The sequence below is a fragment of the Bufo bufo genome, chromosome 2, assembly GCF_905171765.1.
Source record: "Bufo bufo chromosome 2, aBufBuf1.1, whole genome shotgun sequence".
NCBI classification, from domain to species: domain Eukaryota; kingdom Metazoa; phylum Chordata; class Amphibia; order Anura; family Bufonidae; genus Bufo; species Bufo bufo.
Genome location: NC_053390.1, coordinates 164,591,300 through 164,609,935, shown reverse-complemented (window position 1 = coordinate 164,609,935; position 18,636 = coordinate 164,591,300). Strand labels below are relative to the sequence as shown.

At 42.3% G+C, this 18,636-nt stretch overlaps 1 protein-coding gene across 2 annotated transcripts in view; it reads left to right on the top strand.

Moving 5' to 3' along the window:
- EPB41L4A (erythrocyte membrane protein band 4.1 like 4A) overlaps window positions 1-18,636 on the top strand; it is a 286,001-nt gene that overhangs the window by 176,190 nt on the left and 91,175 nt on the right. For both annotated transcript variants that reach the window (XM_040421621.1, XM_040421620.1), the window contains 2 exons: window positions 11,249-11,337; window positions 14,364-14,427. In XM_040421621.1, the coding sequence (XP_040277555.1) occupies window positions 11,249-11,337; window positions 14,364-14,427 (153 nt within the window). The remainder of the gene's footprint in view (window positions 1-11,248; window positions 11,338-14,363; window positions 14,428-18,636) is intronic.

The following is an 18,636-nucleotide window of genomic DNA, read 5'->3' as shown; positions in this document are numbered from 1 at the left end:
GCAAATGGGGATGAAATTTGAGAATTTCATTTTTTTGCCTAATTTTCAATTTTAACCCATTTTTTCCACTAACAAAGCAAGGGTTAACAGCCAAACAAGATTGTATCTTTATTGCCCTGACTCTGCCGTTTACAGAAACACCCCATATGTGGCCGTAAACTACTGTACGGGCACACAGTAGGGCGTAGAGTGAAAGGTGCGCGGTTTGGTTTTTGGAAGCCAGATTTTGCTGGACTGGTTTTTTGACACCATGTCCCATTTGAAGCCCCCCTGATGCACCCCTAGAGTAGAAACTCCATAAAAGTGACCCCATCTAAGAAACTACACCCCTCAAGCTATTCAAAACTGATTTTACAAACTTTGTTAACCCTTTAGGTGTTGCACAAGATTTAATGGAAAATAGAGACACAATTTCAAAATTTCACATTTTTGGCAGATTTTCCATTTTAATATTTTTTTTCCAGTTACAAAGCAAGGGTTAACAGCCAAACAAAACTCATTATTTATGGCCCTAATTCTGTAGTTTACAGAAACACCCCATATGTGGTCGTAAACCGCTGTACGGGCACACGGCAGGGCGCAGAAGGAAAGGAATTCCATACGGTTTTTGGAAGGCAGGTTTTGCTGGACTGTTTTTTTTGACACCATGTCCCATTTGAAGCCCCCCTGATGCACCCCTAGAGTAGAAACTCCAAAAAAGTGACCCCATTTTAGAAACTACGGGATAGGGTGGCAGTTTTGTTGGTACTAGTTTAGGGTACATATGATTTTTGGTTGCTCTATATTACACTTTTTGTGCAGCAAGGTAACAAGAAATAGCTTTTTTGGCACGTTTTTTTTTTTTGTTATTTACAACATTCATCTGACAGGTTAGATCATGTGGTCATTTTATAGAGCAGGTTGTCGCGGACACGGCGATACCTAATATGTATACATTTTTTTTTATTTATGTAAGTTTTATACAATAACTTCATTTTTAAAACCAAAAAAATGTTTTAGTGTCTCCATATTCTAAGAGCCATAGTTTTTTCAGTTTTTGGGCGATTATCTTGAGTAGGGTCTCATTTTTTGCGGGATGAGATGACGGTTTGATTGGCACTATTTTGGGGTGCATATGATTTTTTGATCGCTTGCTATTACACTTTTTGTGACGTAAGATGGCAAAAAATGGCTTTTTTTACACTGTTTTTATTTTTATTTTTTTACGGTGGTCATCTGAGGGGTTAGGTCATGTGATATTTTTATAGAGCCGGTCGATACGGACGTGGCGATACCTAATATGTATACTTTTTTTTTATTTATGTAAGTTTTACAGAATGAGTTCATTTTTGAAAAAAAAAAAATCATGTTTTAGTGTCTCCATAGTCTAAGAGCCATAGTTTTTTCAGCTTTTGGGCGATTATCTTGAGTAGGGTCTCATTTTTTGCGGGATGAGATGACGGTTTGATTGGTACTATTTTGGCGTACATGCGACTTTTTTGATCACTTTTATTACCTTTTTTGGGAAGTAAGGTGGGCAAAATTTCAATTTTCTCATAGTTTTTATTTTTTTATTTTTATGGCGTTCACCGTGCGGGGAAAGTAACATGACCATTTTATAGATCAGGTCGTTACGGACGTGGTGATACCTAATATGTGTAGTTTATTTTATTTTTTTAATTTTTATTCAGTGATAAATGTTTTTTTTTTTATCTTAACTTTTTTCACTTTTTTTTTACATTTTTGTGACCCAGACCCACTTGGTTCTTGAAGATCCAGTGGGTCTGATGTCTGTATAATACAGTACAGTACAATATATATTGTTCTGTACTGTATTTTACTTACACTGAACAGATCTCTGCTTTTAGCACAGATCTGTTCAGCACCATGGACAGCAGGACGCCTGAGCAGGCGTCCTGTTGCCATGGGAACCCTCCCCGTCTGCTCAGAACTTCGCAGACGGGGAAGGGTAAGGACGGGGCTGAGGGGGGCTCTCTGGGGGCTCTCTCCCTCTCCATCGGGGGGCTGCAAAGCCACAGCAGCCCCCCAATGGAGAGGGAGGGAGCTCCCTGACCAATGACAGTTAACTTTTTCCATACAGCGGTCCGTAAGGACCGCGGTATGGAAAGGGTTAAACGGCTGACATCTTCACAGATGTCAGCCGTTTATACCAGGGTGCCAGCAATGTGCTGGCACCCTGGTATACCCACTAGAAGCCAACGATCGTTCATGGGGAGGCGGGCGGGGGATCGCGATCCCGCCTGCCGCACCGCCCGCCTCCCGCAACGCCCCCACCGCCTGCGACACCCCCCCCCCGCACCACCCTCCGGCATAAAATCGTGCAGGGGTGCAGGGGGGGGTGAAAAATAATGATTTTAGCCACTCTAAAGTTTCTGATCCCCGCGGTCAGGGACCGCGGCGATCAGAAACTGCAAAAAGCGCAGCAAACCGCAGGTCTGAATTGACCTGCGGTTTGCTGCGATCGCCGATACGGGGGGGTCAAATGACCCCCCCCTGCATTGTTACGGGATGCCGGCTGAATGATTTCAGCCGAAATCCCGTTCCAATTAACCCCTGGGGCGCCGGAATACAGATTTTAAGTCAGGACGTACCGGTACGTCCTGGGTCCTTAAGGACTCGGGAAATAGGGCGTACCGGTACGTCCTAGGTCCTTAAGGGGTTAAGTGCTTTTTTGCAAACTCCAGGAAGGGCTTTCATGTTTGTTTTGCTGAGGAGAGGCCTCTTTTTAGCCACTATGCCATGAAGCCCAGATTGGTTGAATGCTGCAGTGATGGTTCACCTTCTGGATGTTTCTAGAATCTGCACACATAGTCTTTGGAGTTCATCCAGGGTGACCATTAGTTTGTTGGTCACCTCTTTTTACCAAGGCCTTTCTCCTCTGATCACTTAGTTTGGTGGGGCAGCCAGCTCTATGAAGAGACCTGTTTGTTCCAAACTTAATCCATTTAAGAATTATGGAAATCACTGTGCTCTTGGGAACTTTCAGTGCAGCAGAAAAGTTTTATACCCTTCTCTAGATCTGTGCCTACACACAATCCTGTCTCTGAACTCTACAGGTAGTTCTTTGCTCTTCATGGCTTGGTTTTTGCTCTGAAATGCATTGACAGCTGTGAGACCTTATATAGACAGGGGTGTGTCTTTCCAAACCATGTCAAATCAACTGAATTTACCATAGGTGGATTCCAGTCAAGGTGTAGAAACATCTCAGAGATGATCAAGAGAAATGGGAGGCGCTAGAGCTAAATTTCAAGTGTTATAGCAAAGGGTCTGAACACCTATTGAATACTTATGGGCATGCGAAATTGTAGCTTTTCATTGTATATAGATTAGCAAAAATTTCTAAAATTCCATCTTCTCATTATAGAGTATAGAATGCAGATTGATGGGGGAAATTTAGATTTTTTTTATTTATTTTTTTAACAAGGTTGCAACATAACAAAATGTGAGAAAAATGAGAGGGTCTGAAGACTTCCTGAATACATTGTACATCTGTGAAGTTTTCCTTTGTGAGGATTTAGAAATGCTTTCCTAGTACAACAGCAGTAGATGCACCGTGTTACTAATTTGCACTTGAACGCCAATGGTCTCTATGGCATTCGGTTTCAGATTAGTAACGCAGTGAAGCAGTACCGTGAATGTGGTTTCTTTGAATCAAAAGAGAGCTTTTCAAACCCATATGAAGGAAATCACCACAAAAGTATAGTTTTTCCTGAATAATTTAGGATTTAAGAACAGTGCTGACACCTTATAAAATAGTTCACTCTGTCCTTTGTAAGTACCCTCATGTCCCTGGGGCACGATGGGCACATGAATTATGAATGTCCATATAATTTTGAACATACCACCATGAGTAAAACTTGAAGTGGACCTTTGGAGGTACATTAGATGAGATGTTGGGAAATTGCATTACCAGGGCTGTGTTCACACCAGAATTCCCCCCCCCCACATTTAATGTATACACATGACATATATTTGTCCACCAGATGCCTCCTGCTGAAGCCATACCATGGCATCTGTCATCATAGGGTTCCACTGTGGAAAAAAAAAAAAAAAAGTACCCATTTAACATATACATACATAGAATATTCTATGCTTTTTGTATCTTTTCTTCCCCCAGTGCATATATTTGGATAAAAACATGCTGTGAACACAGCCGTGGTCACGCTACCACCACTTGCCTCAACTGGTGGAGCTGTTCAGGACTTGGGTGGTTTATGCAGCATTAAAATATTACCCTGTTCAGCCAGATGTTGGTAGTACACTAGTATAGTGTAGTGTTTGAACTTGTGTCTCTCTCGCACTCTGTCCTCCACAACAACCAATTTTCTCCTCCGCTGCAGACTGGACACCTTCACCGCACTAGTGGAAAGCACCTGATTGGTTGAAACAAGCACCTATCACCAGTTACAGGTTGTGATAGACATTGCTCTGTAACCAAAGAGCAATTCTCTTTAGTGCACAGCAAATATTCATCGCACCCTTGGCATCTGCACTGAATTTCCAGCTGTACAGGGCACCCTTCGGCAGGTGCCTACTTTGCCCACTTGTCCCGCCCTGATGTTTCTTCCAATGTTTGCTCACATAAAAAAAAAAACACAACAAAGAACAAGAATGTTTATATCATAGAAAGGTAGAAATTAGTACCTTCCTCGCTAGATTGGCTTTATTGAGTTCTGTACTGATGTCTTCCCAGCATGCAGACTCCTCTATATGAACTGGTAATTGGCTCTAATGTCTCCTTGCTGACTGTAAGAAAAGAGGCAGAATAAATGCATTTTCCATATTCAATTACAGACGTAAAGGTTTTAACAATGTAAATATTTCTGGTCCATTACCTCGATCTGAGGGAATTTGCTTTATTAGCAGTCTTACTGCTTTTATGTATTTGAAATATGAATATAGTTTGTTGAGCAGGGTGTGAATTATAGCATGTTTTATGCACATTTAGTTCACTTATGCATTGTACATTGTGAAATATAAGAACCAAATGCATTTATTATTTTATTTATTATAATAATCAAGTGGTGGAAATTGTGTAATCGGGCAAAAATATAATAAAGTTTTTGACAAATGTAATGAACGTCCATTTTATGTATTAGGACATTGGGCCACATTTATAGAAAATGTGAAAAAAACTGAAAAAAGTGGCTTTGTTGCCCATAGCAAGCAATCAGAGCTCAGCTTTTATTTCTAAACTGCAATATGAAAGCTGCATTGTAATTGGTTGCTATAGATAGCAAGGCCAGTTTTTCTTTTAGACCTTTTTGATAAATAAGGTTGCTATACATTACATAACTGTTCATTGTGCTACATATGTGATTTTGTGTTCCACCAGATTTTAGTGTCATAAGGAGAAGATTTTCACAATGCTTTGTTTGCACTGGTGTCATGGCCACAACCAATATGAGTAATCTGTTACACTCCATTTTGGATGATCCTGATGTATCTCACTTTTTTAAACTGGCGAGAAAAGGGGCATATCGTCGATGGGCCAACAGGGACGGCACACTTATCTTAATTCACGTCACTTTTCTGGCGTGAATTAAGACAAATCTACAACAGCTAGGAGGCTGCCATAGATTTTATTCTGTCACACGGCCTACTGGCGAAGGCGACAATTCTATGAGAGGCTTACACCTGTGCATAAATTTGGTGCATCCTCCGGGTGCGCAGGCGAAATCAAGACTGGTGTTCGAAACTCCTATCTTGATCAATGTCCCTTATAGTCTGTAAAGCTGAAAAAAAAGGTGTACATTCGTTCATGGGTTCAGTCTGTTATCCTACAAAGTTGGTCTAGAGCAGGGGTACTCAACTAGTTTTATTAAAGGTCCACATACCTGGGTCTGCAGTCAGGTGAAGGTCCGAGCTGAACGCCAACAGTAAAGATGCCATGCGATCATGTGATCCATGCGCGTGGGGCGCTCTGACGTTATAGTGGAGCGCCCCAGGTAAGTCCCAGAATTAGTAATGGCCACATTAGTGGCCCAGTAAGAATGCCCCCAGTAAGAATAATGTCCCCATTAGTGCCCCCAGTAAGAGTAATGCCCCCCTTCTCTGCTTTTGCAAAAAAAAATTAAAATAATTAGCATTCACCTGGCTGCGGTGAACATTCGCTGCTGACTGCAAGCTCAGGACCGGTGCTCCAACGTGATGACGTCTTGTAGGTCCTGTCCTGAGCTTCTAGTCAGCAGGGAGTGTTCTCCACAGCGTGAGCAAATGGAGGTGGAGGTACCGTAATTTTATACATTTTTTTACTAGCACAAGTAGCGGTGGAGGTAAATGCTGTACTAATGGGCGTTCCATGATGGAAGCGCTCATTAGTAAGGGTACTTTCACACTTGCAGCAGGACGGATCCGACAGGCTGCTCACCCTGTCAGATCCATCTTGCCACTACTTCGCCGTGCCGCTGCTCTGTGCCCATCGACTATAATGGGGATGGGGGCAGAGCTACGGCGCAGCACGGTGAGAGGCCGCCAGACTAAAAGTACTACATGTCCGACTTTTTCATCTGGCGGCCTCACGCCGTGCACTGCCATGCTGCGCCGTAGCTCCACTCCCGCTATAGTCAATGGGGAGTGGCAGTTTGGCGAAATAGCGGCAGGACGGATCTGACAGGGTGAACAGCCTGTCGGATCCGTCCTGCCGCAAGTGTGAAAGTACCTTAACAGTCCTTACAGGAAAATTCTGGCATCGGCAAGGGAACTAAAATACCAGCCTTGCTGGTGAACTACTGGCCGGGTGGCAACCCAAGCCACAGAACAGACATATGATAGTATTGTTCCACATCCAATTCCCATTATTAGGGGATTGGATGCGGCCCCTTAATTACAATGGGGCCACAAGAGATGCAGACAACACACTGTGCTGTCTGCATCTTTTTACGCTCCATTGAAACTAAGGGGTCCACATCCAATGCCCCAATAATGGGAATTGGATGCAGAACAAAACTATCATGGTTTGATGGGGCTTAATCATTTTATTTAATCAGGTTACCTAAAGAAGATGGCCCAGGAGAGATGGGAACACGACACTGACTGGAGTCCTTTCCTGCAGTCAGTGACGTGTTCCCGCCTCACAGTAGCCCTCCCTCTCCACACCCCCCTTCCTTCCCAAATGTGACATTTATTTCATTGGTGGCAGCGGTGATGTCCCTCCCCTCTCCAGCAGCTTGAAGCTCCCTTACGTGCTGCCGCTGCTCAGGGCCGATCCTAGGGTCACAGGCGCCTGGGTGCAGAAATATTTCTGGCGCCCCCACATGGGCGTGGTTATCTTACTAACTCCTCCCCTTTACAATGTTTCTATGGCAACAACTTCAGCCCCACCAATTTGCTTTGACAATAACTTAGTCAAAACCCAGTTTCTGACCCTTATGTTAAAACATAACTTTCATTTGATTGCTTTAATACCTAAAGGAAAAAATAATTAAAAAAAGCTGCTGTTTCTCTAGATGACCTTATGTTGATAGTAGTGGTAATAGAGTCTCAAGGGTCTATAAAAGCAGCTACACTATTTTTACAAAGCATTGAAACTCTATTAACACTACTATCAACATAAGGTCATCTAGAGAAACCGTAGGTTTTTATTTATTTTTTCTTTCTCTTTAGGTGTTAAAACATAACTTTAATTAGATTGCTCTAACACCTAAATGGGAAAAATAAGAATTTTAAAAACCTGCTTTTTCTAGTCTAGATGACCTTATGTTAATAGTAGTGTTAATAGAGTCTCAAAGGTCTGTAAAAATAGTGTAGCTGCTTTTATAGACCATTGAGACTCTATTACCACTACCATAAACATAAGGTCATCTAGAGAAACAGCAGGTTTTTAAAATAATTTGGGGGATCTGTGGATGACACATTGTTATGGGGGACCTGTGGATAACACACACTGTTATGGGGGACATTATACAGGGGTAATATAACTGAGGGGTATCAGGTAAATTATACAGGGGGTAATATAACTAAGGGGTATCAGGGTACACTATACAGGGGTAATATAAGTTATATTACCCCTGTATAATAATGTCCACTGATACCCCTTAGTTATATTACCCCTGTATAATAATGTACACTGATACCCCTTAGTTATATTACCCTGCCCTGTATATTTTAACCTGATACCCCTCAGTTATATTATATAACTGAGGGGTATCAGGGTACATTATACAGGGGTAATATAACTAAGGGGTATCTATCAGGGTACATTATACAGGGGTAATATAAGTGAGGAGGGCTATCAGGGGACATAATACAGGGGTGAGGGGTAAGATAAGTTATATTACCCCTGTATAATGTCTGATAGTAGCCTAGCCCTCCTCCTCAGTTATATTACCCCTCATGTACCCTGATACCCCTAGTTATATTACCCCCTGTATAATTTACCCTGATACCCCTCAGATATATTATATAACTGATGGGTATCAGGGTAATACAGGGGACAACAGAGGATTCGTAGCACTGTGGGACAGGGGGGGGGGTACATACTTCTTTTTTTATATGCCCTCACCTCACCAGCTAGCAGGCGGCCAGGAGCGCAGGGTACTCAGATGTAGCGTAACGTGACGTGACGTGACCTCAGCCTGCGCCGCACAGCACGCACTCCCTCTCTGCCTCCGGCGGGTCCAAAACTCCGCCCCCCTATTTGAATACTAGCCACCGCCCACCGGCAGCCCACAGCCAGGTATTGTAAATGAACTGACCGTGCGGCGGGCGGCGTCAGCCAGCAAAACAGCGGGGGAATCAGCTGGGGGCCGGCACAGCTGAGTGAGCGGGCATTATAAAATTGTGAGCGGGGCCACAATAATTGCTGCGCGGCCGCCCACCCGCGCAACTTAGAGGGAACACTGGTCGTCACTGACATCCCGCTCGGCTCGCAGATTCCTCGGCGAATCGGCTGCTCGGCTTAAAAAAAAAAAAAAGTCCAAAAAAAAAAAGTCCCGGCGGCTCGCTCGGCGCCTTTCGGGTGACAGCGCTGGGGTGCGGGGCACCCACTGCACCCCGTGTAGGATCGGCCCTGCCGCTGCTGCAGGGGAGGAGGGACCTGTGAGCGCACTGAGGGAGAAAGCGCTGGTGCCTGCATGTGGAGGGAGCCGTCTCTCACTGCGCCCCTGGGGCAGGAAGAAGTGCGCTGGTAAGCTCCTCCTCCTGCACGTACCAGAGTGTGCAGGAGGAGGAGCGCTACATGTGGAGGGAGCCCTGTCTCACTGCGCTGTGGGACAGGAGGAAGTGCGCCGGTGAGCTCCTCCTCCTGCACGGTACAGTGTGCAGGAGAGGAGGAGCGCTCTGAAGGATGGCCGGGGTCCGGGCAACTGGCGGCCGCGGTCCGTATTTGGACCGCGGTCCGCCAGTTGAGTACCCCTGGTCTAGAGGAAGACAAATAAATCCCATGTGGTAGAGGCTGTTTTCCTCATTTTAAGGGAAAGCATTCCTTTCAGGCAATTAGAATAACTCCCTGGATCAATGACCCATCTCTAGTAGCTATAACCTGTAATATTACGCTCCAGAAATTCATCCAGGAGAGCTCCATAGTCTCACTATGAAACCTGATGAGGAAAAAATAAAACGAGCACTGTGCCACACATACCATCAGTGAAGGTAAAATGGCACTACCACCACCAATTGTGAACTCCGCCTGAAATATAGAGTGTGACGGGTTTCTGACTGGAGCTGCCAACATATTTTTAAGTACAGTGGTTCCTCACTTTACAGTATAAGGGTCCATTCACACGTCCGTATGTGTTTTGCGTATCTGCAAAACACAGACACCGGCAATGTGCGTTCCGCATTTTGCGGACCGCACATCGCCGTCACTCTCATAGAAAATGCCTTTTCTTGTCCGCAATTGCGGACAAGAATAGGACATGTTCTAATTTTTTGCGGGATGGAAGTGTGGATCCGGAAAGCACATTCTGGCTCCATTGAAAATGAATGGGTCTGCACCTCTTCTGCAAAATTGCGGAACGGATGCGGACCCATTTTGCGGACATGTGAATGGACCCTTAGAGCAATTATCTCCATTTCATTTTTGAGTCTGCATGATGTTAAATACCTTACCAATCCCCACCAGTGCTGTTCCCTCAACCTCCAGTTCCCTGCTGACTCAGGTCCAACTGAAAAGGAAAGACATTTGTTAAAAGCCATAGGAACAATATCATGCAGTGATCAGTGAAACCGCTTACGTGTTTCAGATGCTACAAGCTTCTTAATCATCTAGCTTTCTGGTCCTTCTTGATATGCAGGAAATGGCTGTTCAGTCAGTCTCTGGCGCTGCAGCGGTACTTGCATCAGTCACCGATTGGCTGAGCTGTCATTTCCTGTGTGTCGAGAGGGACTTGTAAGCAGGGATCGTCATGGAACTGGAGAGCTCTTGAACAGGGACAATGGGGTATCAGTAAGGCTGAGTTCAAACTTCAGTTATTTGATCAGTTATTTCCATCAGTCATTGTGAGCCAAAACAAAGTGCGAGTCAAAAGCACAGAACAGGGTCAGATTAAATTATTATACGGTACCTGATCTCTGTGTAGACTTCACTACTGGTTTTGGCTCACAATAACTGATGGAAATAACTGAAGTGTGAATTCAGCCTAAGATTAGTATGATTTGGCACCATTCATTTAAATGGATGGACAGCCAATTTTAAGGGGGGTTTTTCCGGGTTTTTGCCGAATTTTGCTTATATGCTGCTTTGTATTTGCAGCCTACATATGAGTGCAGCATTTGCTTCCTCCCATTTTCCCCCTTGTCACGCTGCAGTCGCAAGGATCTTTTTATATTGTGCTGGTGATGTAGCGGGTACTATGAAAAGCAGCATAGTCCACACCTCCCATGTTCCATACACAGAAGGAGAGGACTGTCAGGAGGCAGTGATCAGAGGCAGGGGTTGGGAGCGAGACATTACTCTGCAGACTTGCGCTGCCTTGTGGGTCCCATAAGGCAGTGTGACGAAAAGTGACGCAGAGGGAGAACGCAGCAATGTAAACAATAACGAGTGCAGCGGCAGGGACCTGCAAGGGGACCGTAAGATGGGAAACAGGCCAGGAAACCATCAGGGGAACCTTACAGCTATGATGATAGGTGATGGATTATGTAAATTAGGAAGACTGTGAACCCGGATAACCCCTTTAATTAGTTCTGGGGCGACCATTATACGTTGAAAATGTTTAACCTGAGACTATAACTCTATGGAACACTCAAATAAGTTCTGAAGAGCCAAATAGCATTCATCAATACTTTTGTGCCTCTATTTTTATAGGGGGAAAACAACTCTGAATACTTTTTAGGTCTCACCCCAGTAGGACTGGTTGCATACAAGAACAAGAAGCAAGTGGGAAAATATTTCTGGTAAGTTTTTGTTAAAGAACCTTAAATCTACGGTACTAAAATACTTCACCATACTTCACTAGCCTAAGAAACCTTTGGAGAGATTTATCTCCCTGCGCCAGTTGTGTGGCGAAAAAGAAAGTCGCAAACACTGTGTGACTTCTTAAATGCAATTGCAACAAAATATAGTGTTAAGTGGCATTTTTATGCAGCCCTTGCACTTTCTGAATAGAGGGTGGGGAGTGGAGGGCAGCCAACAAAAATGGCTGATTCGCCGTTTTTTGGTCATTTCACCTCCCTCAAAAAAAAGTGATCAAAAAGTAATACACACCTCATAATGATATAAATAAAAACTACGGATCGCCCCACAAAAAATGAGCCTTCACATAGCTCCAGAAATGTGAAAAAGTTAGTCAGAATATGGCGATCCAAAAAATTATTTTTTTAGTTTTTTAAAACCCAATAAAAACTATAAAATGTGGTATTGCTGTGATCACGCTGACCCACAGAATTAAGTTTACATATCGGTTTTAATGAAACCCATAAAACTATAGCAGAATTGCATTTGGTTTCCAATTCCATTACATTTAGGTTTTTTCCAATCTTTCACTACACTGTATGCAATAATAAATGGTGCCATTAAAAGTACAACTTTTCACACAAAAAAAAGTCTCCATATGTGAACAGAAAAGCAATGAAAAGTTACGGCTTCGGAAAGGTGGGGAGTAAAAAAAATAGCTGAATCAGGAAATTGTTAATGAGTTCCTGTCCACCTGCGGGTGATTGACTTCTTCTTAGTTTTCTACCTCATTGAGAACTGCCAATCATCAGCAGGTGGGCATGTATAACCATGACTCTTTACAGGCAGCAGTGGCTCATTCCCAGGTCCGGGCTGCAATGGTCCGCTGCCTGGCCCTGTCAATCAAGTGTAGCAGGGCGTGGCCAGAGGTGGGAGAACGGATCCTCTAGGAGCAGGATCAACGCCACCCCCACTGGACCTAGAGGCTCATTTGCATATTATAAAAGTTATTTTTTCTCAATAACGGCGGCACGCAGTGAGGTGGCACTAATATAGTTATGTTCAGCTGACATTAGTACATCACTTATGTCAGCCAGGTAATACCCATTTTCCTGCTGACAGAAACGCTTTAAAAATATATTGGTTTTGGCTACATATAGACATTAAGATGCTCCTCTTTTTCCATTTCATAATGATGTTAAAATCACATGTAATTAAAAAAACGGGGGGCACATCAAAATTAGAATAAGAGTGCCGACACACGGTATGTAATACACAATATAGTTCAAAGAAAAAGAATATCGAGATGAGAGCCGCACATCTAAAAATATCAAATTTATTCAAAACAACAGACACGACAGAAAATAGCTTAAAATCATTGTATACAATAAATCAGGGCAATGTGAACCAATCATGTACACACGCCACCCTGGCTCACCACAAAGCCATAAACATGCCCCCACATAGGTAAATGTATTACAATTTAAAGTGCATGAGATCCATCAGCAAGAATGGAAGACTGAAATACTTATCATTGAGGTAGCATAGTGGGGGTATGCGTGGTGGTCAGGAAAAAAGAAGCCCAACGCGTATCGCCAGGCTCTGCTGGCTTCCTCAGGGGTGCCTGTTCCTATAAGGCACATAGACTGATATATATATATATACATAGTAATCAATAGTATTAGTTATCACCATGGGCGTTCATGTGATACATTGGAATAGTAACCCCCCCACACTCTCGGGGGGGGGGGGGGGGGGAGGAGAGGAAGGGATATTACCTTCAATGGAAGATCGACATAGCAGCTGATGCACGCTGAGACAGACGGCGACCGGAAGTGTCGTCTGCTCATGTGTGCAGCCGAGCCAGCGCGTACTGCGTTCCAAAAAGCGGAAGCGGCAGATCGCTCAGGCTCAGGAGGCACATACTGCGTGCCATACACCGGAAGCCGCATGACAAGGTGGAGGTGCGGTCTGCGCATGCAAGAAAAACATGGCCCTGATTTATTGTATACGATGATTTTAAGCTATTTTCTGTCGTGTCTGTTGTTTTGAATAAATTTGATATTTTTAGATGTGCGGCTCTCATCTCGGTATTCTTTTTCTTTGAACTATATGATGTTAAAATCACATGTCTTCGTGAATATTATATTTTTATTTTACTGTATGGTGGGAAAAAGTCACAATACAAAAAATCCCATATTTCAGTGATGAAATAATCATTTTTAGTCAGTTTTTTGGTTATAGTTATTTTTAAAGGGGTTAACCTATGACTAATGTAAAAAATTTAAATCCGACGTCATATGGTACATGACAAATTATTTCTAACAAATTTAGAACCAGCCCTGTACCTCACATGGCTCCAGAGATCTCCCTATTCATTGCTCTGCTAGATTTATATCAAGCTGAGAGCTCAGGGGGCGTGTCCATGCTCTTCCCATCACAGCTCACGAGGCAGTTATAGGATGAAACTGAGCATGTGCGACCATCTGAGTGAGCAGGACAAAGAAATAAGAAAAAGAGCAAACAGTAGGTGGCTCTATACAGATACATTGAATTAAATAACTATTTTTATTCACATGCAATTACAAAAAATTCATATCCAGTTAGAATATTTTTCGTGGGACAACCGCTTTAAGTAACTCTTACTGTGGAAAGTATGGGAACAGTGTTTGCGGGCAGCGCCAGCTTTACAAGCACATTATTCGGCAAGGTTTGAGCATGAAGTGTACATGGCGCAGAACAGCATTTCTTTTGTACATTCTGCCAATGTTGATTTTATCTTGGTTTTTGTACTTGCCTCTTGTCATGAACATTTACATGGTGAGTGGAATGCAGATATCGGCACAAGGTTATGTAATCTGCTTCTGGCATGACTGTGCAGCCCTGATCCAACAACCTGTGTACACAAAATATCTCTGTAAGAGCCTGCCAGAAAGATAATTAAAATTGCAAACTTTATCTTGTGGATCATGTAGTCAAAAGCACAAGTAATTATGGATGAATTTTGATTGTTTTTCCTTTCTTGTAGGCCTAGAATTACAAAAATTCATTTCAAGGAGACACAGTTTGAACTGCGAGTTCTTGGAAAAGATGTAAGTATAGTAAACTGTCAGCGGTGATTTTGCAGTGATGTCATTACTAGTGATGTCAGAGGGACATGAGTAACATTATTGTTTGCTGCATGTCTTATTTTGAGGACTCAAGGGATAATGAACAGAAGAGAAGGTATAAAAATAGGATCTAAAATCATGTAGCATGTATAAATCTAAATAAATTATCCAATTTTTTATATTATGCAGTGTATAAAAACAGATATACAGAAAATCACTGCACTAAAATGATAACTTAATGGTATTAAAAGCAAATCGACGTACATCAGTCAATTAATAAAATGGATCATCGCTTTTTATTTCTCTAGGAATAGGGAATTCTGATGGCTTTCTGAGATGTAAGGGTGCCCTCACATGTGGCGAAAAGGTCTTTTGGTGTGGATATTGTTGCAGATTTTTTGTATGATAATCTCTCCATTCATTTCAATGGAGAATTGATTCTGCAGTGGAAAACACTGCCGAAAAATCCACAACAAAATCTGTGCGGATTTTGTTGCTGATTTTTACTTGCAGATTTTTCTGCAGCGTTTTCCACTGCAGAATCAATTTCCCATTGAATTGAATGGAGAGATTCTCATAAGGAAATCCGCAGACAACATTATTTACATTCCGCAGTGGAACGCAACGCACAAATAGACAATTTTCAGCCCCATAGGGTAACATGGGAGAAGTCTTGATGTTGCGGATTTTCTGGCAGAATTTTCCGCCACCTGTGAGGGCACTCTTGTGTTGACAATAACTTTATCACCTGGATTTCTTAGAGCTGCTGTTTTTCATCTTTAAGAACTACTTTTTATTTTAAGTGGCAGTGCTCTTCAAGTAAAATGTTCCTACTTGAGGATTTAATCACTTGATAAATAAAGGTGTGATCTTTTTCCACCATGTTATTTTTCTTTCTTGGTGGTGGGACAGAGTTTTTTTGGATCCAAAATCCATTTTTTCATGGCTTGGATATCAGCCTGGAACACTAAGCATGTGTTTCTTTCTTTATTGATAGCATAGAAAGAACACCCTCTAGGTTGCTAAAATTTGACCAAAGGGATTAGCGAAGGTGAACAAACAGAATGATTCTCCAGCTGCTTCTCAAATGAGAATTTAGAATCTTGTAATACAGCAACATTAATTTCTCGTAATGCACAACTTCCCCCCTCTCTGACCTAACTGTGCATCCTGCCCACACCTGAATAATACATCTTTGAAATATTTCTGCTGTCATTGACCTGAACTAAAGGCTGTTTAAGGAATTCACAGCTTAATCCTCAAGCAAACTTTGTAAAAATGAACAGAAAGCCGGCGAGCTGGCATATACCGAATAGCACCGTAGGAATGAGCTATGTTGCAAGAAGTTAGGGAGGACGTCCTGCTTGGACAGCTAGCAAACTATCTGGTCTTTCTCATATGTGGATATTGCACACAGTGGGGCAGATTTACTAATTCTGATTTAACCCCTTAAGGACTCAGCCCTATTTCACCTTAAGGACTTGGCCATTTTTTGAATATCTGACCAGTGTCACTTTGTGTGAATAACTTTAAAATGCCTTTACTTACCCAGGCCGTTATGAGATTGTTTTTTTCGTAACAAATCGTACTTTATGACACTGCTAAAATTGGGTCAAAAAAGTAAAATTTTTTTGCATTAAAAAATACCAAATTTACCAAATATTTTGAGAAATTTGCAAATTTCTAAGTTTCAGTTTCTCTACTTCTGTAATACATAGTAATACCCCCAAAACTTGTGATGACTTTACATTCCCCATATGTCTACTTCATGTTTGTATCATTTTGGGAATGTCATTTTATTTTTTGGGGATGTTACATAGCTTAGTAGTTTAGAAGCAAATTTTGAAATTTTTCAGAAATTTTCCAAATCCCACTTTTTATGGACCAGTCCAGGTCTAAAGTCACTTTGTGAGGCTTACGTAATAGAAACCACCCAAAAATGACCCCATTTTAGAAACTACACCCCTCAAGGTATTCAAAACTGATTTTACAAACATTGTTAACCCTTTAGGTCTTCCACAAGAGTTAATGGCAGATGGAGAAACAATTTTGGAATTTCTATTTTTGGGAAAATTTTCCATTTTAATCCATTTTTTCCAGTAACAAAGTAAGGGTTAACTGCCAAACAAAACTCAATATGGGTTGCCCTGATTCTGTAGTTTGCAGAAACACCCCATATGTGGTCGTAAACTACTATTTGGCTAAACGGCAGGACATAGAAGAAGGGGAACGCCATATTGTTTTTGGAAGGCAGATTTTGCTGTACTGGTTTATTTACACCATGTACCCTTTCAAGCCCCCTGATGCACCCCTAGAGTAGAAACTCCATAAAAGTGACCCTATTTAGGAAACTACGGGATAAGGTGGTTGTTGTTTTGGGACTATTTTAGGGTAAATATGATTTTTGATTGCTCTATATTATACTTTTTTGAGGCAAGGTAACAAATAAATTTTAATTCTAAAATTGTTTCTACATTCGCCATTAAGTTTTGTGGAACACCTAAAGGGTTAGCAAAGTTTGTAAAGTAACTTTTGAATACCTTGAGGGGTGTAGTTTCTTAGATGGGGTCACTTTTTTTGGAGTTTCTGGTCTAGGCTACATCAGGGGGGCTTCTAATGGGACATGGTGTAAATAAACCAGTCCATCAAAATCTGCCTTCCAGATACCATATGGCATTCACTTCGTTCTATGCCCTGCCGTGTGGCTATATAGCCATTTACGACCACATATGGGGTGTTTCTGCAAACTACAGAATCAGGGCAATAAATATTTAGTTTTGTTTGGCTGTTAACCCTAGCTTTATTACCGGAAAAAAAGGATTCAAATGGAAATTTTGCCCAAAAATTGGTTTTTTGGCACCGTTTTTATTTTATATTTTTAACGCTGTTCATCCGAGAGGTTTGATCAAATGTTATTTGTATAGGGCAGATTCTTACGGACGCGGCGATACCTAATATGTCTACATTTTAAAATTTATTTTGATTTTACACTATATTATCATTTTAGGAACAAAAAAATATATATTTTAATATCTCCATAGCCTGGGAGCTACAGTTTTTTTTTTTTTTTATTTTTTTTTGTTGGGCGACTATCTAATGTAGGGGCTCATTTTTTGCGGGATGAGATGGCGGTTTGGCACTATTTGGGGGTGCATATGAATTTTTAATGGCTTGTTATTACACTTTTTGGGATCCAAGGTGACAATAAAAATGGCTTTTTTTTACATAGTTTTTATTAGATTTTTTTTTACGCCGTTTATCGAGGGGCTAGTGTATGGGGTATTTTTATAGAGAAGATTTTTACGGACATGGCGATGCCCAATATGTATGGCTCTCAGACATTGGAGATACTAAGCAGGCATCCTCAAACTGCAGCCCTCCAGATGTTGTAAAACCACAATTCCCACCATGGCCTACTGATAGCTGTAGGTTGTCTGGGCATGCTGGAAGTTGTAGTTTTACAACATCTGGAGGGCCGCAGTTTGAGAATGCCTGCACTAAAACAAATATTTTTGGGGGAAAAAATTTGTTTCCGTGTCTCCAAAGTCTGAGAGCCATAGTTTTTTATGTTCTCTAGGGGACTGTTGGGGATTATAAAAATGTAGTACTCCATGGAAGTGTGATACTCCCTGAAGCAATCGATAACGCAGAGGCCCGGATGATCGGGGCAAGTGTCACATTGAGTGGTGGTGTCCTTCCGTATTCCCCTCTTGTGACACACTGCATTTTTTTGGGGTTTGTCCCTTCTTTCCAGTATGGGGGACCACACCTGGAAAATGTTGGCCAGGGACAATCCGGGCGTCTCCAATTCCCGAGGTACTCTGGCCTGCTCTTTCCCGGTCTGAAAAAATCAGGTCCTTGAGGACTGCCTCATAGAATTGGAGGAATGTCCCTGTGCTGCCAGCGCTTCGGGATAGTACAAAAGCATTGTACAAGGCAACCTGTACCAAGTAGACCACAACTTTTTTGAACATTTTCACGCCATACCTCGCCCGCTTAGTGGGAATGTATTAGTGGAAACTGAGTCTCCCCTTGAAAGCAACGAGAGACTCATCAACCGCGAACTCCCTTCCAGGTACGTAGGCCTGCGCAAATTTGGCCCGATGGCTGGCCGTATCTTATACAGACGGTCATAGGCAGGATCACCTTGGGGGGGGGACATGCTGCATTATTTGCATAATGCAGGCATTT